This window comes from Narcine bancroftii, chromosome 10 (assembly GCF_036971445.1).
Source record: "Narcine bancroftii isolate sNarBan1 chromosome 10, sNarBan1.hap1, whole genome shotgun sequence".
NCBI lineage: Eukaryota > Metazoa > Chordata > Chondrichthyes > Torpediniformes > Narcinidae > Narcine > Narcine bancroftii.
The window spans coordinates 102,296,809-102,322,312 of record NC_091478.1 but is presented as its reverse complement, the minus strand read 5'-3'; the positions used below and the strand labels follow the sequence as shown (position 1 = coordinate 102,322,312).

Sequence of the window (25,504 nt, the reverse complement as noted above, 5' to 3'; positions counted from 1 at the left end):
AAAATTGAGCTTTTATTTGTGGGTGTTATTCAGTGTATTATGCCAAGAAAATTGGAGCATTTGATGTTTACTTGCCTGCCAGTGCATTTTTACAGTGGTCTCAAATTTTCTTTCTGTAACTGGTGATTTTTGGAATCGGAAGCGCAAAGAGAGAATGTGCCAAGGGTAGACCATGGGCAAGTTGCCATCTTAAAAAGAAAGGACAGGTAGGTTGACATTTTAGTCCTTCATCTGGGCTTACTTGTGTGCCTGCCCTTCCGGAATTCTCTGTCTTTGGATTCCAATTTCCATCATTCATAGTTTCTCTTGTCCATATCATTTAGTTTTTCATGTATAAGAAGGAAGTATAATCTTGATTCCTCCGGTCTTGAGAGTCTTTTTAGCCAATAAGTAATATAAGGTTGAAAGAGCCATAAGTAAAAAAATAAAATAAAATAATTTATTACTTTAAACTTGCAATTCAGATGTTATGATATATTTTATTTTGTATTGAAATCATGTTCAGTGCCCTGACTAACAATGTGTATTGAATCCTCAGTACACATAGACATTATGCTGTTCTGGTGATGTGTAAATATGAAAAGTCGAGTCTGGTACTTAAGCTTTTGATTTTTATAACATTTAAAATACTATCTGTGTAATGTTTTTAATAAATATTGCCAGCCATATGGAGAAATTAATAATGAAAGCAAAGCACCCCTGCACATGGAAATACAATAGATGTGACTCATTCAGAATCAGAATTTATTGTCATGAGCAGGTCATGAAATTCGGTGTTTTGCGGCAGGTCACGGTAAACCACGTTACAACAATAAATAAATAAAAATTGCAATTGAAACTGTTTAAATTGTGCTTCCGAATAATTATAACAATTACAATTGCAGAATATTGTCAAAACAACTTGTGATTGAACTCGATTTGATTTATTTATAAAATTGTAAGTATTACAATTGTGCTTTTTCACCCAATAGTGATCAATGACACGTTCTTTTTCTGTAGGGTGGAAAACAGAATTTATTTTACATATTTTTATGTGTATAGAACTACATTAACATGAATTGCATAAATCCTGATGAATAATTTGACTCAGATAGGATGTTTTTATTTCCGTCAAAAATAACTGCATTTTTGGGGTGTAAAGTCGTCTCCTCTAGTGACAATTGGTGAACATATTAAAGCAATGCATTTTCCCAAAATGTACACACCATCCTTCGAACTTTTCCACATGTGCAATATTTGAGCAAGGTTGTATTTCTTCATTAGCTATTCCCACAGCTGAGAAAGTCTCAAAGGATGTCAAAGAACATTAATTTTCATCATAACACGGAGTCTTTCAGGTGTGAATGGCAGTGAACAGCTGTCATGGGTTTTCTGAACTCTATTATAGGCTATATCTTGAGGCAAGAAAGTGATATCTTTGTCATTTGCAGGTGAAATATAATCTGTTCTTTTTTTTTAAGAAAGAGTCAATACCCAGCCTAGTCGCTTCTAGTAAATAACTTGCTGTTTGACCTGACCACAAAGGAGAAGGGAAGGAATACGACATAAACAACTGTTATAAGTGAAGGAGAAACTACTTAATTGAAGATGGGCCTCCTGTGTATAATAGCTAAAGGTCATTTTGATAGTTTTTTTTCTGCATCAGAAATGTTGTACTGATATTAAACACTAAATAAATTATGTTTAAGGGTGTGCCCAATGCATCACAAGATAAATTTCATCTTTACAGGGAACAAGACAAAATATCCTGAAGAAAATGAAGCCATTTATCTCTGAGATGTATGTTAGCAGTTGTTTTGATGTAGTATCAAGAATAGAAGGAAAGAATTCCACGTGGACCAATTGACAATTTGCAGACATTCAGACTGATTGAAGTCATATACTATGTTTTTCCTTGGGAAATTATTTTAGTGTCAGAGGTGACTGCCAAGGGGATTTTCAAATAAATAAATTGCACTCCACCTCTCATAACAGTGTCATTGGGGATCGCTGAATATGCTGGTCTAATTACGTACCTTGTGAGAATATTTCCTCACTTTGAGCATTGAAAGAGAGACTGAAAAGAATTGACCAATCTGTTACTTACATTTGTTGTTGTATGTTGAATGTTTGCTTCCTTATGACAGGCCTGGCAGTGCGAATGAAGCTAATTGTTCTACGCTGCCTATTTTTCTATGTGGCAGGCATTGCCAAGAGACCTGAAATAATGTTTGTTATTAACTTTGCCTACCAAACATTAATCTGTAATTGAGGTTTAATTCTGATAAATTTTTTGAAGCTGAGGAATAAAGCATTTCAATTCACCTTATGCTGAAAAGCAAATTGCCCTCAGTTGTTAATAAAGCTTTTTTGCAATTTGTTTTAATTTTTTTGTTCTCCTGGAGATGAAGATTAAGAGGGTAATTTGTTTTGTTTTGCTGGAATCATAAATAAATATATGTGGTGGCACAAAGTATAAAAACAAGCAAAAGAGACACAAAAAGCTGAAATTACATCTCACCATTGCCTTTTCCTACAAGGTTGCAATATAAGGGATCGTTTTTAGAATTGAAAGGATTTTCTGTTCCCATCTTTTCTCAGTTAGGTAAGACACAATTTCTGGTAAATTAATAATTGATTTGTAATATTTGTGAATATTTGTTGAGTTTGAAGGCAATATTGGGAGGACTAATGATTGCTTTCTTGCAAAGAATTCATTATTTCTAACGTAAAGTCCATGGTTGCAGCAAACCCCAATGAAGCTGATTTCTTAAGGAATGATTTTCTATCTGATGTGTTGAAGATTAAAAACTTTTTGCCTTCGTCTCAGATACTTGCATTATATTTGAGTTATATTTTTGCAGCATCTTTTATATGTTTTTTTTTGTTCAAGTAAGCTCTGTTTTCATGGTCTTCACAAATGCCCAACTGTATTTATCACTTTGTTTTGTTATTTACAGTGGTTCCAGTCTCTGGTCAGAATTATACATAATATATACTGCATACTATCACTGTATATTTCTCATGCTAACTTTATTGCAGAAATGCAAAGCAAAATTGAGCTACTGATAATAATGGTGGCTGTTTTAAGATTGTTGATGTACTTTTAAATGGGACACTAAACCTGAATGTGAACACAAGAAGTCCTTAGCCAGATTTCATTTTGATATATGCTGGAGAAGGATTAAGCGAAATCAAGTAAAGAATGCCAACAATAATTATGCATTTTGGTGTTCGTTGTTACTGTAGCAGTTGTCTTCTGTAAAATATACTTATTTTCTCTGGAAATGTAAATCTTCAGTCCAGTGGAGTTTCAGAATGGATTCTTGAGATTGCTGATAACCACTTTTATGTATCTTGTATTGAGAGACTGCAGTTTTGTTTGCTTTCGTTTCTATCAAACTTGAATACTTATTTCATTTATTGTTGGTTTTTCACTGGGCTTGCTTTGATAGAATTTGTAAAGTCAAATACGTCAGTGAGCTCTGTCTTCTAATTTTGGTGTGCTTTGTGTAAAATCTTATTTAAAAAAATGTATTTTGCATTCAAATATTACTTTAAAGCTGTAAGATGAGAGCCATGGAATTACAGGGAAGATACTGGTTTGGGTGGAGCATTGGCTGATTGGCAGAAAGCAAAGGGTGGGATAAAATAATCTCTGTTCTGGTTGGTTGCCAGTTACTAGTGATGTTCCACAGAGGTTGATGTTGGGGCTGCTCTTTTTACAATGTATATTGATGATTTAGATTTTGGATTGAATGATTTTGTGGCTAAGTTTGCAGACGACACCAAGATAGGTGGTGGAGTAGGAAGTGTTGAAGAAACCAAAAGGTTACAGAGAGACTCGGACGGTTTAGGAGAGAGGGCAAAGAGATGGCAGATGAGATACAATGTTGAGAAATGTACGGTTGTACACTTCGGAAGGGGAAATAAACAGGCAGATGAATGGGAGGAGATTCAAAATACGGAAGTGCAAAGGGACTTTGTGGGGGGAGTGGTGAGGTGGTCCTTGTGCAGGATAACCTAAAGGTTAACCACCAGGTTGCATTGGCAGTAAAGAAAGCAAATGCTATGTTGACATTCATTTCAAGAGGAGTAGTGTATAGGAGTAATGAGGTGTTGCTGAGGCTCGGTGGGCGTGGCCTCATTTGGAGTAGTGGCCGCAGTTGTGGGCCCCTTATCTTAGAAGGGATGGTATAATGTTGGAGAAAGTAGAGAGAAGATTTACCAGGATGATTCCTGGAATGAAAAGGCTAACATATGAGGAACATTTATCAGCTCTTGGACTGTGTTCATTGCAGCATCGAAGAATGAGAGGGGATCTCATTAGAAACATTTTGAATGCTGAAAGGTTTGGAGATGTGAATAAGATGCTTCCCTTGGTGGGTGAAACATTTAAAGATCAAGATCTCAAACCCAGCAGAAAGAAGGCAGTGATTATTCTGTTCTTCTGGACATTTTGAGTTTTGGACCGCCTATGACTGGAAACCCCAAGCATTTGGGCAAGATTAGCAATTTTGTCATGGAAAATGTCCTCCAATCTATTTGCTAAAGAAGTGAACCAACTTGCACACAGTTTAAAATTTAAAATAAAGTCACATTTGGAGTATTCAGTTGTGGTCACTGAGAACAGAATGGATGGAAATGTGTAAAAGAGGGTCACCAAGATGTTGCCTAGTTTAGAGAGTGTTATCTGCAAGAAGAGGTTGGACCAACCTCGAGTTTTGAGGGCTGAGAGAAAATATGATTGATGTTTATAAAATCATGAAGGGCATAGGGTAGGGTGGGTAGTTTCTTTCCCAGGATCATGGCTTTAAGGTGAGAGCAAGTTTGAGAGAGGTTGGTGCTTGGGAAGTGTTGCCAGAGCAGGTGTAGAAAAGGATATTTAAGATGCATTTGGACAGGCATGTGAATATATTGGGAATGGAGAAATGTGGATCACATGTAGGGAGATGGGATCAATTAAATTTGGCATCCTTCACATCGTATGATGCATCAAATGGATAATTTCTGTTCTAACTTCAGCATCCTCTTCTGAAGCTCATTCAGTTCTGATTGGCAGGTCCGAGTCACAAGCTGACACTGGAGTCCTGAAGCAGACACTTTATTCCAAACCCTGTCTTGGTAGTAGATTACCAGGTATATCAAGGTAATCACAGAGCCAACTTAAAAGATAACTTTTTCACCAACTCCTTGGAATCTCTTTCCTTTAACAGCTGAAAATGTAGAAGAAGCATTTATGAAGGCGTTAAGAACCTCAAATTCCCCCTTCCAAACTATCCATGTCTTTTATCAATTGACCTTGGTTCTCCCTGGTGCAAAGCTTGAAGGTGGCATATTGGCCTCATCATTACCTCAGATCTCGGTGCTTGAAGTGGAAACAAGTATCCCTGAGAGTCTAAAAGAAAGTTTTCAGCTTGTTGATGGAGCATCAACAACTGCTTAAAAAAAAGTGACTCCCTGAAGTATCTTTAAGTAAAAACACAAATGCTTGAGGAACTCAGTAGGTCTCGAAGTGTCCAAAGGAGGTAAAGATATTTCATGTTTCACCCTTTACTACAGTCACAGCTTCTGCAGACTTTTGTGTTTCACTGGTGTCTTTAATGTCATTTAGCAGATATCAGAATTGTAAAGTTGACCTTGTGATTAAACCTCACACACTTGAGAGGACTGACTTCCTAACTCGAAGGCAACACCACTACAGATAATTAAAACATTAACTATATGAATGAGCTTATAAATGACAAATTAAACTGCAATTTTATGCCATAATTCACCTTTTGTGGTTTTATTGCTGGTTGTAAATTGAAGTAAAACTCCCTGTTTATTGCAAATCATTTTTATGTGAATTTTTAGGCACCATTCTTTAACATTGTGCCTTAGAAATTATGACCCAGCATGTTTATTTTAACTGGGGACGTGCCTTTTTTGGTTGGTTATTGAACTTTAATTTTCCAGCCAGTGAAAAGGTCAGTTCAGAGGGAAAAAGGCAGATGCCATGGGAGTCACAATCAGTGAAAGCTCATCAGTTGAGTTTGTAGTTTCAACTAGTGTGTGTGTTTTTCCTTTGGCCACTTGAGAAGTGCCCTACTTTCTGTCACATTCCATCTTTCAGGAGGAAGTACAAGAAATATTTACCTTATAGAAACCTTACGTGAAGCAGAAGATCACTGCAGCACATCTAACGGCTTTTATTTTATTAAATCAAGCAGCTTCAATTCCTGGCAATTGCTGTTGAAAGACCAAGTGCTTGATTCATTTTTGTTTTCAATTCAACAAATGAGTACATTCAACCTTGCACACTATTTCATTTAATGTAGTTAAGTGTTTAGTTTTTGCTCTATTCTGAAGCTAGTTATTGATAAAAGGAAATGTCATTATATCCTGTATTTATAGATAATTTATTCAAAATACACCCAACCAAAATTACCTGATGTATAATTTTATTATCCTATTTTAATTCTGTTCAGATCTTTTCTAAAACTGTATTTGGAAGCAATATTTAATTATTGGTTTTAACAAAACTGTAACAGTTTCTGAGAAGAGAGAGGTTATGTTATGGGAGATAATGAATGAAAAAGTTGCAGAGTGGATTATTTTCAGGTCAGGACTTGCCAAAGCACATTATAGACAATAAAGCACTTTTGAATTGTCATAGTTTTAATGTAAAATGTTCACTATCTAATTTGTGCACTGGCACCTCCATCAACAGTTTTGATAATAATCAGATAATTTGCCTTCAAGTGATGTTAACTAAGGGAGAGATATTGGGCAGGATCTCAAGTTCAAGATCATTCAAGTGCACAAGTACAACTCGACGAAACAGCGTTCTCTGGTCCTCAGTATAAAACATGCAGGCACACAACCAGGCATAACATCGACAGACAATTCATAAACAGGACAAATGAACAAATCAATAAATATAGCTAAGTGAATATTAGTGTCTCAGATGGTTAGCATGAGCAGTTCCTTTGGATTTCAGCATTTTACTGCCCACGGGAAGAAACCTGGCAGTGCTGGCTCTGATACTCCTGTATCTCTTTCCCAACCGAAGTAGTCAAAAGATGCTGTGTGTGGGGTGGAAGGGGTCCTCAACGATTTTGTAGATCCTCTTTAGACAATGATCCTGGTAGATTATATCAATGGGGGAGAGAATGGAGACCCTAGTGATCCTCTCTGGTCCTCTTCTGCTCCTGTGGATCTTCCTCCTATTCAATTTTGCGCAGCAACCATACCACACTGTGATGTAGCTGGCCAGGACTCTCTCAATAGAGAACCTGTAGAAGGCTGATATGATAAATACATGATCATTCTCAAGGATCAATCCCTTGTATTTCATTGAGTGCTTGTTGAGAGAACTGAAGATATCATCCCAATGGTTAAGAGCGTCCACAGCATTGTATATCTTCTGGGATCAATATTTGTGATTTTCGTGCTCAACCTTTGGACCAGACCTTGAAGCCACTATTCCCAATCAGTGCATCCTTGCCTGAGCCCAATTATCTTTGAGAACGTGGCGGTGATGAACTTCTGCTTAACCACTGCATCCCTTCTGGTGACGGAGCTCACATGTTGCTCCTGGTATTTCAACCCAGAGGAAAACGGGTGATTCAGCTGATGACTGCATCAGATCAAATTGAGTTTCAAGTTGATCCATTTCCATATCTACATTTTATAAAATTTACAAGTCACCAGAAGTTTGTAACTATCGAAACATAGTCATTAATCGAAGGATTTGGATTTAAACTGAAACGTCTTGAGTACTTGAATAAATTATTGTTATGTAGGCAAACGTTCTTTATGTGACTTTTGTCTGTTTGATTGAGAAAAGCAAGATATCCATGAAAATATCATCTAATAAATAATGATGCCAATTAGTGTGACCCTAAATATAAAGCTATTCTACATGCAGTGCTTTCATTTATCAGTGATCAATTGCCAACTCCAAATATAAATCTCCTTAATTTTTATCAAACGATCTCACAAACAACAGTAAAGGTGCTAATGGTCATCAGAATATAGAAAAATCGTAACTTTAGAACCAGCAGCAGGGGGAGATGGCCATATGTCCCCTGTAATCTATTTTTATATGCTCCAAGATGGTGGCTTATCACATGCCTTCTGTTCCATTTTCCTGTGCTAACCTCTCATTGCATTAATTCCATTTAATTACCAGAACTTCCAGTAATCATTGTTTTGAATTAACTCAATAACGGAGTCTCCTTGGCTCTCTGGTTTTGAGAACTCCAAAGATTCAACAGTTTCTGCAGGTAAACATTTCTGCTAAATAGGTTACCTCTTAATCTGAGACGATGACCAACTACCCCAGGCATCTTGGGTGGCTGTTGATAGAAGGATGAACTAGCTGGGGCCAGGTAAACTGCTAACATTAGAAAGGGTTATGAAGTTTGTTCAGTTGGCCAAAATATTTTGTATGACATACAACTTAAGTCATCATTTGAACTCCTGAGTTATATCGGTTAGGGTAATCTGTATAGATGTACCTTCATCTTAGGAAAGATTATTTCATTGATATAACCTGAAAAAACACTAGGTAGTGAATCAGAAGAGGAGCCAGAGCTCTGTGTGACTTGGTGCTCAGTTGAAGTGGAGGGCAGAATTATTGAGAGAGAGGTTAAGGGAATGATTTGCAGAGCCTGGAGTCAAGATACTGAAGGCAGAGCCTCCAATTGTGGAGCAGTCTGAACAGAGAATAATTTTTTTTAAATCAAGTTGGAGAAGTGTTGCGTTCTTGGAGAGGAAAATAAAGGTGTAATTCTGGATAGTTTGAAAATTGAGAGTCAAGGAGCTGGTTATTTGGTGCCGGTCACAATATGTGCACGAAAGTTTTGATGGACTCAAGTGGATGAAGGATGAAAAATAGGCCCATTTTTCAGATATCTAAAAACACATCACAGTTAATTCACTAATTTTGTTAAGGTAGACAAAAACAAAGTCCAATTTTGACACAATAAGATCTTTGCAGATACCAGTGAGATAAATTATCACATGATCTATTGGCAACATTTTTTGATGAAAGTCAGTTAGGCCTTCAGGAGACCCCACACACTTTCACATTTGCGAGAACAGAGCTTTGTATGTCAATTTAATCCCTGGGCAGAAAGAGCTAACCAATGACTTCCTTGGTTGTTCATTAGAGTGCTAGCTGAGATAATGTACCCAAGTGGAGCTGTATTGAATGGTCTTTGCATTTAAAAGGCAAGATGGAGATAAAGCTGATTTCATGGGTGACGAACAAACCAAGGTGCTGTTTATTTCTTTTAGTTTTTTTCATTAATAATTGATAATTGGAACCATAATTGCAGCCTAATTACAACCAGTTTTACAATCAATAAACCATAGACTTGATTGCTTGTGTTAATAATTGGCACTTCAGTATCCAATAAGTTCCAGTGTCGTTGGGAGGTCTGGGCTGTGGGCCATTCTGAAAAGAAATGTACATGAATTCTTTTCACTGAACTGTATCTGCAACGAGTGATTTTTTTTTCCGTTCCCTAATTTATGATACGGCACTTTTGAATTTTAAATGTGTGCACACTTGTAATTTTTTTAAAAGTTGTTCTCAGAAGCAAGATTTGGAACAGATTCCAGCTCTTTCCATCCAACTTCTTACTTACTAGGATTGTGACAATTCCTTGCTTGGCAGTAGTCCTGTTTTATCTGGATATTCTTCCTTCATTTTTCTTCGCCCAGCATGCTGTTCTCCCTCACAACGAGTGAAACATGGGAACTGTGTCAAGTATGATTTTTCAGATTCTGACAGATTCTGCCCTTGGTGGAAAAACTGTTTACTGAATTTTTCTGTTCTCCTGAATTATTATTATTATTATTATTATTAAAAAATAGATAGCTGTCAAGTTTAAAGTATGCTGTATTTTTGCGAAGGAATTCTGTGCGTGTCCAGACTAAACTTCGACATTCGTGTCATTGGATTAAATCTGTATTCAGTGAGATACCAAATGGGGAAACTATGACGGCCAAAATTCATGCTGTCCTGGCAGCACTTTTGCTTTGGTCACTCTTGTATATTTTCCATAATGTGATAGTATTAGCAAATAAATGTTGAAAATTTTGGACTATCTCTGTCTAACTGAGGTGAATTAAGTTCTTTGTGGAATTAAGTGTTCCCTGAGACATTGAGAAAGATGGACTCTTGAGAAATGCAGTGGTAGGGCGAAGGGGGTGGTTGAGAAGTTCCATTTTTACTTCAGGTTATAATTTTTAGAAATTTAAATTTAGACATACAGCATGGTATCAAATCTTTCCAAGATCTATTTATTGTCCAAAATTTGGCCTCTTTTGAACAATTACCGTCTAAATTTAAAATAACTAAACAAATTTTTTTTAGATATTTAAGGATTAGGAGCTTTTTAAATTCCTTGGTATAAAGCTTCCTCAAGATTTGGATTTAAAGTTGATAGAGAAGATTTATCACCTAAAACCAAAAGGTTGTTAACAGTCCTCTGAGTTATTATTGATGTTGAGTGGTAATTCCCTGGGCAAGACGAAGAAACCATGGGAGGAATATTTTCAACACAACTTTTCTGATGCTACATGAAATAGGTTAATTCATCTTCTCTATGCTCCCAACTCTAAAGGTTGGCATAGCCGAAGAGTGGTAATGTGGACGAGCTCCCATTGCTACACAAATGCTCTTTGTGGCGTGTGTCCAATAGCCTCTGACGACCAAGTCAAACTCCTGGCTTTCACATGTGGCATAGTTCCCCGCGGAGCTGTTCTCACTGACAAAGATGGGCCACTGGTGTCCTGAAGCCAGTTGCTCCGGGCAGATGGGGCTTATTAACCACGGATGGTAACTCATCAAGGAGAGGGAAAACACTAATTTCAAACCTCTGCTGCCTTCTGGCTATATTCGCTCATGGGACATGCTTTCGGAGTAAACCCCGAGGAACAATCGGAGTTGGAGTCTCAAAGGCAGCTGACTGCTGCACTCAGCACCGGCTCGGCAACTCCTGTGATGCTGCTGGCACCAAACTGTATTGACCTTTGTCGTTCCTTTGGACCTGTCATTAGCAGGAAGGGGGAGTTTCAACTGCATGGGCAACGGGCGGATCTCCATATCAACTCTGCTTTGGCTTGCGCTTTGGAGAGGCCACTCCTCAGTGAATACTAGAAGAGAAGTAAGTACCCATGGTCGACCACGACTGACGGAGGCCAAAGAAAAAAAAGAAAGATGCACTCAACATTCGTTATTGCAATTTAAAGTACTACATTGAGCTTACTTTTCAAAAGTTCAATTGGCTAAATTTTATTCTAATTTCTCATCAAAATGTGAAAGGTGTAAGAATGAACAAGATACATTCTGTCATATGTTTTGGACATGTTCCTCACTTTCCAGTTATTGGGAAAGTATCGTCCTTAGCGTGGCTTTAGTTCTTCATTTTAATTTGGCTCCTAATCCTTTTCTTGCTCTATTTGGAATAAGCAAATCAGCTGATTTAAATTTGTCTGGGCTACAGTCCCATGTCATTGCCTGTGCTCTTCTTCTTGCCAGAAGAGCTATACTTATGAGATGGAAGGATGCTGTTCCTCCTACACATATCTAATGTGATGGCATGGTTGACTCTGGAAAAAATTAGATGCTCCACTAATGTAATGAACCTTGATTTTCTAAATTTATGGGGTCCTTTCCTTAATTATTTTCAGAATGTATAAGATAATTGGATCCCATTTTACAATTTGGTTGTCCTTTCTTTCATGCATTAGTGGAACAGATGTGATTAATCATAACTTCACAAGGGAAGGGTTAGATTATTTTATATACTTTTCTTTTTGTCTCTTTCATAGGTTTACAGCTATTTGTTAATGGACCAGATATGATATTCCCCCTCACCTTGAGGGAGACAAGTGCTGAAATTGCAGGACCCTGGCAGATGTATTCAAAATGTTCTTAGTCACAGGGGAGGTGCCGAAGAATTGGAGAGAGTAGCTCATGTTGTACTGCTTTTTAAAAAGGGCTCCAAGAGTAAACCAGGCAATTATAGGCCAGTGAGCCTGATGTCAGTTGTATGTAAATTATTTGAAGGATTTCTGAGAGATAGGATATATTGATATTTGGACCGTTATCAGCTTATTAAGGACAGTCAGCATGGATTTACATGTGGTATGTCGTGTTTAACAAATCTTGTTGAGTTTTTTGAGGAAGTTACCGAGAAGGTTGATGAGGGAAAGGTTGTAGATGTTGTCTATGTGGACTTTAGTAAGGCCTTTGACAAGATTCCACATGAGAGGTTGGTTCAGAAGGTTAGCACATTAGGTACACATAGAGAGGTTGCAAACTGGATTTGAAGTTGACTTGTTGGAAGAAAACAGAGTTAGTAGTGGATGGTTGCTTCTCAGACTAGAGGTCTGTGTCAAGCGGCATGCCTCAGGGACCATTATTATTTGTTATCTAAATAACCTAGATGATAATGTGGTGAATTGGATCAGCCAACCAGTACTTGTAAAAGAAAATGGGATAAAGCAATGAGGCAGTTAAACAAAGTCCAGAGATGCTGGGGTTGAGTGTAGTACACAAACGTGCTGGAGAAACTCAGCAGGTCACACAGCATCCAAAGGAAGCAAAGGGTAAACAATGTAATGGATCTGGTAAAGAAATTTTGAATATTTCTGTTCTCCTACCAGCACTAAAGCCTTCCATGTGTCCTGCCACTTGTAATGTGAGTCACCTCTGAATTAATCTTTGAGTATCCTCTTTTGAAGCCATGTGTGATCAATGACTACTTAGACTTGGAGTAATAACCATTTTCTTTTGTAATTAACTCTTCCACTTAATGGAAGAACTGATATTGTACAATACGTGTTTACCATTTTGAAGTTATTGAAGAGCTGACTCAGGATAATGAATTTTACAGCAAAGCTTGGACATGCTGTCCAAAGTATTTATTGAATAACACACTTAATTGACAAGGAGGATCCTGTGCATAGGAATTTCTGAACTCTTGGTGTGTTCAGCAAAAGATAAGAAAGTTATTTTTAGTTTATTCCAAGTTTTGTGTTTCATAGTTACTCAAAATCTAATTGATTTGATTTAGATTTAACATTTTGCTTCTCTATTTCCATTGTCAACATCTTGAGCATTTTTGTTCATAATTAACTGCTGATTGGCTAAGTTGAAAGAACTGTCAGGGAGGAGTAACTGAGCCTGACAGTTTGAGGGAGATGAATTAACACGTAGTTGAATTCACCCAATCCCTCGAGCACTTTGGGTTAATGACTGTCTCTGCAGATATAAATTCATCTCTTTCTGAATCATGGACTCCACAACTCCTCCAAGACATTTTTCCCATTGATCACTCCCAACAATGTACGTATATTTTTGGAAACAGATCAGCACAAATGCCATTTGGTTTGTTTATCTTCAAATGAAATGGAAGTTTAAAATTATTTGGAAATGTTTAAAGTTTTTCACTTTCTCCTTAGCAATTTTTAAATACTAGGAATATTAGCCTCCTGAGCCCCCGCTGCCATTCAATTAGATCACGGTTGGTCTTTACCTTAACTCCATTTACTCATCTTTGTTTCATATCCCTTGATATTCATCCTTAAGGAAAAATCTATTAATCTCAGTCTTAAAAATTACAATTCTCCAAGCAACTGTAATCCTTTGAGAAGGAACTTCCAGAATTCCACAAGCCTTTATGTGCAGAGAAATATTTCTTGCTTTCAGTTTGATTTACCTTTGTCATAAAATAAATATTTTCTATTTATCAGTTTCATTCTCAGCACTGTCTCCATTGAAAGCTGCTGCCATTTTAATCTCAATTAGATTAATGTTTTTATATAAATCAAGTTCCATGACTTGTCATAATTTAACCCTTGTGAAAACGGAGAAATGCTGGAGGAACTCAGCAGGTCTCGCAGCATCCATAGGAGGTAAAGATGTTTCCGGCCTCAGCCTTTCTTCAAGGAATGAGTAAAAAAAAAACTTAAAGGCTTTAACGACTGGTGAAAAAGGAAGAATGGCTGGAGGACACCATCAGACAAAAGGTGTTAATTGGATCTTATGAAGGGACAGGAGAGAAGAAAGGTGAGCATTGATTGGGGGATTGGGGGTTGTCTCTGTGAAATGAGACAGAGGGAAAGGGAAGAGTGAGAGTTGGAAAGGAGACATCGGGATAGGTGGAGTGGGGCTAACGGAAACTGGAGAAGTCAGTGTTAATGCCTTGCATTTGGAGGATGCCCAGATGGAATATGAAGTGTTGTTCCTCCAATTTTTTGTTGGTGGCTCATTCTGGCGAAGCATGAGACCATAGGGAGATATGTTGGAAAATGAATAAGGCGGGGAATTGAAATGGGTGGCCTCTGGGAGATCCCAACAATAATATAACACTATTTTCTGATATCATTCCGATGAATATTTCCTCCTGACACATTGTCTTTTCTGAGGATAGATACTTAAACAATGCACAACTCAAATAGCACATTCTCAATTTTGAATTCCTATCCTTTTGAGCTCAAATCGTTAGGCTTTTTGGTTAACTTTGCACTTTTTGTTGACAGTTTGTATTGATGGCTATCTTAGTCCGAAATAGGATCTTAAATTTTTTCTTATCTTCTCCATAAAGATATTCACACTATTTGTGTTCTTTTGTGCGTTCCTGTTATTATCTACAGACATGGCTGTGTACCTGAACAGTGTGGTAACTGTTTCATTTACAGTCCAGTCTTCATAATTCCTATCTAAATAACTTGTTTATATGCAGTAAAAATCAGGATACTACGGCCTTGGTCATGTTTTTAATCAGAGAATGTTCCATTTATCCCTGCTTGATCCTTCAAATGTTCAATGTACTCATTGTATTCCTGCTTGCTTGCTTTTTGCTTTAAAAGTGAAATTGCGAATAATATTGAAAATTTTAGGAAATAACTGTAAGTGACATGTCCTGTATTCTTCTGTCTCTCTCAGGAAAGACCTTACTTTGTGCTCCCCAGAAATGCTGCTTGTGTCAAATAAACTCACTGGTTACCTGAACTGTTGCATAACAGGTGGGGGAAAATGGATAAAGATAGAATGCGTGAAGCACTGCGTCTGAAGGAATTCCATCAAGCCCCGCTGAGAATTCCAGGTCGAATTTCATGCATCCACAAACTTTGTAAAATGAATCGAGCATAAAACGGCCTGGAAGAAAGGGCACATGTCAGTACGGAGGGGTGTAGCATTTTAGCCTTTTTATAATTTTGCAGATTATGAATTGAAAAAGGCATGAAGTGGATCATTGCTGTCAAGTCCTGGTTGAAGTGAACAGTGCTTTAATTTGGTTGATTCTTTCACGTCACTGCAGAGAATAGCATGAAACTCTGTTTATTTTTTGAGCTGCAGTTGGATTGACAATGAGACAGACATCTGCAGAATGTGACTTGTTCAGCATAATATTTAATAACAATAAAAATCTGAAATGAAGTCCCTTCATCTATGTCGGCAAATTAAATGCTTCATTTTGTTCTACTTGTAAAATTACCATTATGGAAAATCTAGTACCGTTCTTATGAAATGTTCATACATTTTTAAAGGACCCTTGGGTTGTTAGGATTTTTTTTAGAGATTCACATTTTGCTATTTCTTGTAGCTACATTGGCGCACATTACATTAAATCAATAATTTTGTCTTCTTCAGTGAATAAATTCAGAAAAAAATACTTCGCAGTGTTTTGCTTGATTTAGCTTAGTTTGAGATTGATAAAAGTGTTGAGGATAGGTAAACTTATGCTACAAATTGGGATTTGAAAGAAAAATTCTGGAATATATTTTTTTCCACGAGTAATGGACAACTATTGCATTGATAATGATTATAATAGTCGGCCCTTTCAAACTGCCGTGTTAAATGGGTTTAACCGGGTAATTTGCATGGTTTGCGCCCCAGTTACATGGCAGTTTGAAAGCGTCCAACCGAGTCAACCCTGTCGAACCCTACCAGGTCCCTGACCTACCTCAAAGGTAGTCAGGAAACCCAGTGAAACATATTTAGGTCTCGCCCATGGCCGATTTCTGAAGGAAAATGGCTGACCCACTTAATCCAGTGACATCAGCGCTTGCAACCAGTATCTCTACATCCTACCTGTTCACCATTTGGATTTTGAATCATAACTTTTGGCAGTATTTCTGGTGAGTGTGTGATGCGTCATTTGACACTGGGTGAGATCCCTTTTCAATCGCTTGGTTAGCAATTTAATGGGTAGATCTCCCTGTGATTTGAAAGGAGCTTCCAGCACCTTTGCCCCACTAATTGTACCCTGGTCCCAGAAGGGCTACCCAGGTGCTGCAATTTGAAAGGGGCTTGTGAAGTGATGTGGTGGTGGTGTATTTCTCTCTCTTTGCCCCCCTTTCCTCTCTCTATGTATGTTTTCTCTTCCACCTCCCCTTTTTAAAATAATTTTATGTAATATTAAACCACTTAACAAACATATCACAATATCTCAAACTTAATCCAAATACAAACTAAAAAGGAAAAGAAAAAGAAGGAGAAAAGGGACAAGAAAACCACAACAGGAGTACTTCACTTCCCAATACCTTGAAACTTGCATATAAATTTTAATACCAACAGTTTGTATGTGCGCCATATTTCACAAAATATATATTTACTCTTAAATTGTAAGCAATTTTCTCAAGTAGAATACAACTCCAAACTTCTGCATGCCATCTATCCATTCACAAATAAATATCCGACTTCCAAGTTATAGCAATACATTTTCTAGCTATTGCCAAAGCAATTTGAACAAAAATTCTTGATGCACATTCAATTTTAATTTAAGCTTAATTCCTCTAACATCTCCCAATAAAAATAACATTGGATCCTGTGGGAACCTAACTCTAGTTATTTGTTCTAATAAATTACCCAAATCAAGGCAAAAAAGTTTGATTATGGAACACTGCCAAGTCGAATACAAAAAAAGTACCAACTTCTTGTCCACATCTAAAACATAAATCTGAATAAATATAATTCATATTATGTAACTTTTGTGGTATTAAATATAACTGATAAATAAAATATATTGAACTAACCAATATCTCACATTAATTGTACTTTTCATACTCTCTTGACATATCTTAATCCATCTACGTTCATCTTTTGCTGATTTAAATCTCACTCCCATTTATGTCTTGATGTATGAACTCCCTTTGAGCCTTCTTTTGTAATAATTTATACATCTCTGAAAGAAATCTCTTTACATCCCTATTACTTAATAATAGTTCCAGTTCTGTCTCCGGTGCTAATGCTAAATCTTGACCAAAAATTTCACAAAGAAATCTCTAACTTGATAATAGCAAAATTTTGTTGTTTCCAAGATCTTAATTTTTTGCTTCATTCTACTATAAGTAATAAATTTATCAGCTTCAAAACAATCTTTAATTTTCTTAATACCATAATAAGTGTGTTGGCCATTTTCCTTTAGAAATCAGCAAGACCTAGGTAAATTTCACTGGATTTCCTGACTACCTCTGAGGTAGGTCAGGGACCTGTTAGGGTTCCAATGGGTTTGACCCGGTTGGACCCTTTCAAACTGCCTTTTACCTTCATCCTTGTTAAATAGTGGTGTGGCATTCATCATCTTCCCATCGGCTGGGAGCTGCCCAGCGTTCAGAGAATTTTGGTAAATTATCACCAAAGCCTTGAGTATAACCTCTGCCATTTCTTTCAGGACCAAGGGACTTATCTATATTTAGACCCACAAGTTTGCTCAGTACTACTTCTTTAACGATAGCCATAGCATCTAGGTCCTCATCTACCATCACATCCATAACATCTGTCTTTGGCATGATAGATGTGTCTTTCAACATGAAGACTGACAAAATTGTCATTCAGAACCTCAGTTATTTCCTCATTTCCTAATATCAGTTCACCCTTCTCATCCTCCAAGCACCCTTTTGTTCTTTATGTAATTCTAAAAACTTTTACAGTCTGTTTTTTTAAATCTTTTTTCATAACTTACCTTCTCTCCCTTTATTGCAATCTCCTCGTTTCTCACTGCTCTTGACAACTTTGAACACACAAGGTTTTAGTTTGATGCCTTCCTTCATCTTATTTATCAAAGGCCGGTTGCTTCCACCCTTACTGTCCTTGCTTTTAATTGCAATATACTTTTGTTGAGCACTGTGAAAAAATTCTGCGAATGCCATCCACTGTTCCTCAACCGTCCCTCCATATAGCCTGCACTCCCAGTCTACCCTAGCCAACCTCATCCTCTTGTAGTTTTCCTTGTTTAGGCATAATACACTGGTTTTAGACCAAACTATTGTTCCCTTCATTTGAATGAGACCTCAATCATACTGTGATCTTTCCAAGTGGATCCCTAACTGCAAGATCACTAATTTTATCTGTCTTATTGCACAGGACCGGATCCAAGATTGCATGTTCCCTTGCAAGTTCAGTGACATGATGTTCAAGAAAGCTATCACAGATACATTCTATAAAGTCCTCCTCGAGGTTGCCTTGACCAACCTGTTTCATCTAGTTTATGGGCATTTCAAATCTCATAAAACACAACCAGTTATAGCATTCTATTAATCTACAGTTGAAGAATTTAGTGGAAGAAATCAAATTCCTGTGCTACCCTTAAACTTTAAAAAGGGTGCCATTCATCTGAATTATCACTGAAACGGTGAAAGAATTGTTTGGAGTAATGTATAATTTTTGTCAGTAAAATGTGACTCCTTCAGGCTCAGAAAAAGAGAGGTAATCTAAAGTATATAAATCTGTACACGGTTTAACAAAATGTTAGTAATGCTTTCTTCTTACCATGCTTGATGTGCAGTACAGTGACAGTTTGATTGATAACCTTAATTATAGCCTGCTGAGATGTATGGCTTGAAATAAAATTACGTACAGTTTACATGTTTGGTTATCAAAAAGGATACAATGTCTATGGCATTTGTTTTCAGGATGGATTTATTGAAAAACCTGGTATCTTGTGAACTTACACTTTTCAGAATGACTGTTGTGAGGTCCTGAAATGTTTCTGGCATTGAGAGAAGCACTGTTTTGACATGGAATTTCTCCAGTCAAATAGGCTGTTCAGCCTGCATTATTGGCTAGAATATTGGAGCAATCCCACGTGTTTGCTGCTTTTTCCCTATTGGAATGAACATGGTTGCCCATGATTTAGGGCATAATCTCTCAAGCCCAATTGATTCATTCTCTTTTCTAAAGGTTTGAAGTATTGATTTTTTTTTCGGTTTTCTCCTTAGGCCTCTTCATGTGTTGATCTGCAACGCAGCAGTGTTTGGTCATCCATGGCAATTGACGGTCGATGGCCTTGAAACCACTTTTCAGGTCAATCACTTGGGGCATTTCTACCTGGTGCAGCTGCTTCAAGGTGTTCTGCGCCGTTCAACACCTGCGAGAGTTGTTGTTGTATCTTCTGAGTCACACAGGTCAGTGGCAATTCCCGTTTTTCTGCATCCATACTGCTTTTCTCTCCCCAAATTTTAATGCTTAATTTTACTTTATTTCCAAGCAGTTTTGAAATGATTTGTGATTTTCAAAATTCTTGCCAGTTTATTGCAGGTGCACACAGGCAAATTGTATTGGCATGGCCAAATCAGTTTGTAAAATTGTTAGATTTCAAATTACTCTGATGTAGTTTTGATATGCATGTCCAATAAAACTTGGACGATGCGTGCATAATTTGTGGATTTTATCGTCCTCAGGATGGAGTCAACTATACTTATTGTTAAATTTTGGCCCTGCAAAGCAGAAGGAGGACAAGGACCAGCTGACGTAAATTACTAGGGATGGGACTTAAAGGTCTGCATGGGTTGTGGCTGGGGTGGAGGGGTGGGAACTGTTGTTGTCTGGCAAGGTTGATGGTTAGAGTTTTGCATTGCAAATTGTTACGGGGGTGGAGGGGATGGACTAGAGCTGGGTAGAAGATCACTAGGATAGCATGGGTGGTGGTTTCACATGAGTCATGAATGATTGTGCAGGATGAGAATTGGGCTGACTCCTGGCGTCTGCTTCTGCACGAGTGATTTACTGCAGATGACAAAGGGCATGAATGTGGGAGTGAAATATTATGGAAGCATAATACATTATGTGATGTATGCAATTGTGCATAACCTCTTTAGTGTGTCAGATGCACAGAGACCAGGAATGAAAATCATTATCCATATAAATTCACTTTTGTTTTCAAATACATTTGATTTTTGCATTAAACTCAGACTGTGTATTCTGTAAGAACGTGATGCGAATGGCTCCAATTTATAGGTTTGTGTACTTCAATTTTATAGTTACCCAAAGGAGGTACTTTATAAATTTGTTATTTTTATTAAAAATAAAGATTTAAATCATAAATGAAGGCTCAATGAAAATTGGAGATTAATGGTTAACATTATTATCAAAAATATTTTGTTTATCATTTTGATCCATTCATGTACTGCCAAATAAATGTTTGATTTGTGAACAAAATAAACACCAGGATTGACGTTAACAGAGTTGGCTTGGTCCGTGACCAAGTCTGCTGCTGTCGTCAACTCTTGTTTGCCCTTATTGTACTTTCTAACTCTGCAGTCTGCTTGTCTTGATATTGTTGACAAAAAAGGTGATCAGGAATTTTTTTTCTAACGATGTAATTCTTTGCCATTTTTCAGAAGATGACTTGTTCGTGCAATTAAATAGCATTAGAAAAGAATATTCCGATTCCATAAGAGTTACTTCATTGGTACCATTAATGAGGATTATATCTTCAGGTGCCAAAGTGTTTAGCCTCTACTTTAAAATTTCCATTTATAAAATGTATTTGTTATATCCTGCTGTGCAATGTATTTGAGAATAAAGCAGGCAGCATCTTCCGCCAGAAAAAGACATTCTCCTTCAGCCTTGTTATCCCAATTTCTTGCTCATGGTTCATATATAATGATTGGTTACTTTGTACCGTACTCACTGAGATTTAAACTTGTGATCCTTCCCCAGTCACAACTAAGAAGCTACTTTAGGCATCCTGTTAATAGGTGACCCTACTGTTTCTTCTCATCAATCCCAATATCTCTGGGTCACAGCATGTTGACTATACGCTGTATCCACATCTCTGGATAGCTATTATAATTGCCAGCCATTCTTCCAGTGGATTCTCTTCAGTTCTTTGTTCTTATTGATCTTCCTTCTGGTTGCCCAAATCAGTTGTTGCTTTATGAGCTACAATGAACCACCATGATGACCTCTTTAGTCTCATTCAACCACTACGCTTGTGCCTATTTGTGGTGACTGTATTCTCTTGAGGATAGGAGCAGAGAGGAAATCCAATAAATTTACCCTTACCTCTTTAAGGCATTGATGCAGGTGGATTTTGTTAAACATAGACACTTGAGAGTTTCTAAACTTTATGTAGTGCTAAACTAGAGAGGGGAGGCACCTTGGATTTCTAGTGAATTGAATTTTTAATACAATTTTGCTCTTTTGTCCCCAGAGTGAATAAAAAAGGCTTAGACAATCGGAAACTAGTGTGCAATGTTGAATGTAAATATGTTGCAATGTACAACTCTTGCTCTGAAGTTGCATCGCTTGAATTCTGTGATAGATGGCTAAAATAATGAATATGTTCACTCATTGTTGTTTTTAAATGTTAGCTTTAAATTGCTGAATGATACAAATGTTCTGGCCAATAAGTTAGTTACAACCAAGGGATAATCTTGTATGTCATACTCTTGATTTCTATTTTTTTTTTCCTGCAGTAAAACCTGTTTTTTTTAAGGCTGAAATTATTCTTAAAAAAAAAATTGTTGATAAGTGCACTCTTTAGATTATGGTCTCACTAGAATATAACATCTCGTGTTACTGACGTATATTTATCAAGCTCTAATTTCATAAAATAATGATACTATTTATTTCATTCTGTAATAAGGTTCGTACTGAATGGAATACCTATGAACGTGATATAGTATGGGGCACATTTCTCGGCTCACTACTAAGTGGTAATGTTCGGGCTCAATTGTCTGTCATTGAACCTTACTAATTTTAATCCCCTGAAACCAATGGTGCGAAAATGAAAATTACATCCTCTGCCATTTCCATGGTCTTCTGAAAAACAGCAGACATTAAAGATCCAAGGATGAAACTGCTCATCTGTTGAGAAATTAGGCCAGTTTGAGTGCTTCAATTTACATCTTGCTCCATATCAATTATTTACTTAGTGTTTTGCTTAAAATGGAACTCATCATGTTGATATGTTATTGAAGCATTGCACCTGATCTTTCCAGTTGTTCAGTGGAAATTTTCTTTTCTATGGAAAAGAATTAATTGCAGCAACACATCTACACCTGGGAAGGGGAGAAGCATGAGGTGAACAAAATTTGAATCAGACAAAACTGAGACTGAAAGTAGGTAAATGTGAAAGACTGCAAATATTGTTAAACTGGAGAAACACAAAATGCTGGAGGGACTGAGTGGGGTCAGGCCTCATCCATGGAAGGCAATATGTGGCTGACATTTTGGGCTGAGACCCTGAGGTTCCTCCTGCATTTTTTTTGTGTCCCTCTCTGTGAAAGCAGCCAAGTGATTGAATGCTGTGCTGAGACACTCAACACCCCCTCAAGTCCATCTGCAATCTGAATAGCAAATGTGATGATCTTGGATGGAAAAGTTGGTCAGTGTGGACAAGTTGGGGATGAAGGTCCTGTTTCCATACAGCAAAACTAAGCTGGATACACTGGGATTTTTTTTTAACCTTGCAGCATAGGAAGTGGAGGGGGAAACATAAATGTTTTTGTATTCATGAGGAACAGAGATAAGATGAATCATCATCATATTTTTTCCTAGGCTAGGGGGATCAAAAATTAAAGGGGAAAGATTTAAAGGGGCCCAACAGGCATCTTTCTCACACAGTAAGTATATGGAATGAGCTGCCAGAGGCAATATTAAAGGGAACTACCATTGTAAAGTTCAAAAAATATTTAAACTGGTACATGGATAGGAAAGGTTCAGAAAGATATGGGCTGAAAGCAGGCAAAAGGAAACAGATTGGGGAGACAACTTGGTCATTTTTGCAGTAAATACAGTACAGAGCATCTCATAAACCTCTCCATTCCATGGAGCACATCTCTATTTTTCATTGCCTCAGAAAGGCAGCCAATATACTGGAAAGCCTAACAATATACTGAAAAACCTGTTCTTCTTCCTCCCATCGGTGAGAAGACTCAAAAGTGTTAAAGTGCGTACCAGCAGGATTAAAGACTGTTTGTTCTCTGGAGCCATTAGGCTCCTGGACGAGCCATACAGCAGTGCTCTCACGCTGCTTGGGACTAATTAATCTTTTTTTCTCGTTGTAACTTTGTTCTCTTTAATTTGTTTTCTTCTACTTTATGTTGCTGTATGAATAGAGTCATATGGCATGGAAACAGGCCCTTTGGCCCAACTTGCTCATGATGACCTGAAAGTCCCACCCACACTTCTTCCAACTGCCTGTGTTTGGTACATATCACTCTAAACCCATCCTATCCATGTAGCTGTCTGATTTTTTTTCTTCAACATTGCAAAAGTACCTGCCTCAACTACCATCTCTGACAGCCTCTTCCATACACCTCCACCTTTTGTAATTGAAGACTAAAGTTACCCTTCAGATTCCTGTTAAAACTCTCCTCCTCACCTTAAACCTATTTCTGATCTGTTTACTGATTCCCCTACTCTGGGCAATCGAGTCTTGAGTGCTCACCTGATCTATTCCTCACTTAATTAAAAAAAATGTCATACAGCACAGAAATAAGCCTGTGCTGCCCACAAATACCCCAGATTAACCTCCAAGCCATGTATGTTTTGAAGGGTGTGAGGGAACCAGAGCACTTGGAGGAAACCCATGCAGACATGGGGAGAACATACAAACCCTTTACAGACAGTGCCGGATAATGTTAGAGTTAACCTGTTAGACACATCACAGAAGAGTTCTCATTGTACTAGGTGTAATGTGACAAACTTAAATATAACTTGTTCTGAAATAGTGGAACGTTAACATTTGATCTTTAATTTATCACCTCGACTGAATTTCTCCAATGGTCCAGTATTTCCATTAATAGCAGTAGTCCCCAATTGTCACAAGCTTTTCTGATGTCCCCCTTATCTGGTAGCTCCAAAACATCCCAGCGCAGTCTATGAGTGGGCACACTGGCACAAAAGTTTGTTTGGATTTTTATTGTACAATTGTAGCCATACAAGGCTGGTGAAGATACAGATATATTTCAAAGCACTGGTTTTAGGTCAAGTTGTTGGTAGCCATCCTTGTTAGCAGAAAAGCATCAGTGTTTCTCGACTTCAAAGCATTTTTTTTTTCTGTTTAGTGACTTCAGACAATCCTGTGTAAATAAAAGTTTGACAAATTTGAGAGAACACATGCAGCATAAGGATGATTTTTCCTACTTAAAATTCCACTTGTGAATATTAACTTATTTTATTTCCATCACTCTAACCATCTCCACCATTTCCCCACCATTCCCATCACTCTACCCATCCCCACCACTTCCATCACTCTACCCATCCCCACCACTTCCATCACTCTACCCATCCCCACCACTTCCATCACTCTACCCATCCCCACCACTTCCATCACTCTACCCATCCCCACCATTTCTTCCAGTCTACTTTTCTTTTTCTTTTCTTCAATCTTCTCAATCCAGAAGAAATGCAGCTTCACTTGCTGTAACTGGTTATTTTCCAGATAGCTTGATCCACGTAATCCTGGTTTTGTCAGCCCACTCATCTTGGCCCCCATTTCTACTCTGTATCTGGGGGCCTTGAAATGAACTGGCACAGAGGGAAGTTGGCATTACAGATAGTTTCACAGAAATTGCCATAATAATGCCAACACCTGCATGCAGAAGTATGCTGAATTCCAACAGGATCATTGACCTAATATGGTATCCAAGTTGTTCTGTTTCTCAGCTGTCTCCTTTCTTGTTCTGGTTTTAATTTGGTTGCTATCATTACATAATCCAAAAGAAGATCTTTTTTAGCGTCACTTCATATTTGACTGGGAATTTGGTTTAAGATAAAATGACACTCATAAACTTGAGGCAGCTCCAATTATTTTCAAAAAATTTCAATATGAGGAAAATTACAGCCAGTTGCTTGACCAATGCTTCTGAAGCTTGGAATTAATTATCACAGTAACTTACTTCTTGATTGCTTTGGATGCTCTGATCACTTTGAAGATATTGCTAGTAGCAGGAGAATTCATTCTTTATTTTATGATCCAAGACAATAGTTCAGAAAGCTTTGCCACTCTGATCAAAATGTTTGTGTTTGGATAAGCTGAGCTGCTGCATTAGATCTGCCCCAAAATAGTCCATTGCCTGCAAACCCTGCCCACTCCTGTTTCTCAGTCTCAGATGTAGATGTCTGATTTTAATGACTTAGGAGGTAGGCCAAGACATTCCTTCAGAATTGAGGATAAGTTGCTTCCACTTCAGTTTTGTGACTGGGTGTAACTGGGCCTCAGTGCTGGGGATGAAGGCCTGGGAAGGGGCTTTGACATTGATGGTGTCTTTCAGTGCAAGATCAAGT

The 25,504-nt window shown here is 37.6% G+C and overlaps 1 protein-coding gene across 14 annotated transcripts in view; it reads left to right on the top strand.

Annotated features, from left to right (window-relative positions):
- Positions 1 to 25,504, top strand: part of wwox (WW domain containing oxidoreductase) — an 877,584-nt gene that overhangs the window by 228,023 nt on the left and 624,057 nt on the right. For 13 of the 14 annotated variants that reach the window (XM_069902085.1, XM_069902084.1, XM_069902086.1 and 10 more), the window contains exon 7: positions 19,207 to 19,392. The exons of the other annotated variant lie outside the window; for it this stretch is intronic. In XM_069902085.1, the coding sequence (XP_069758186.1) occupies positions 19,207 to 19,392 (186 nt within the window). The remainder of the gene's footprint in view (positions 1 to 19,206; positions 19,393 to 25,504) is intronic. 14 annotated transcript variants of the gene reach the window in all.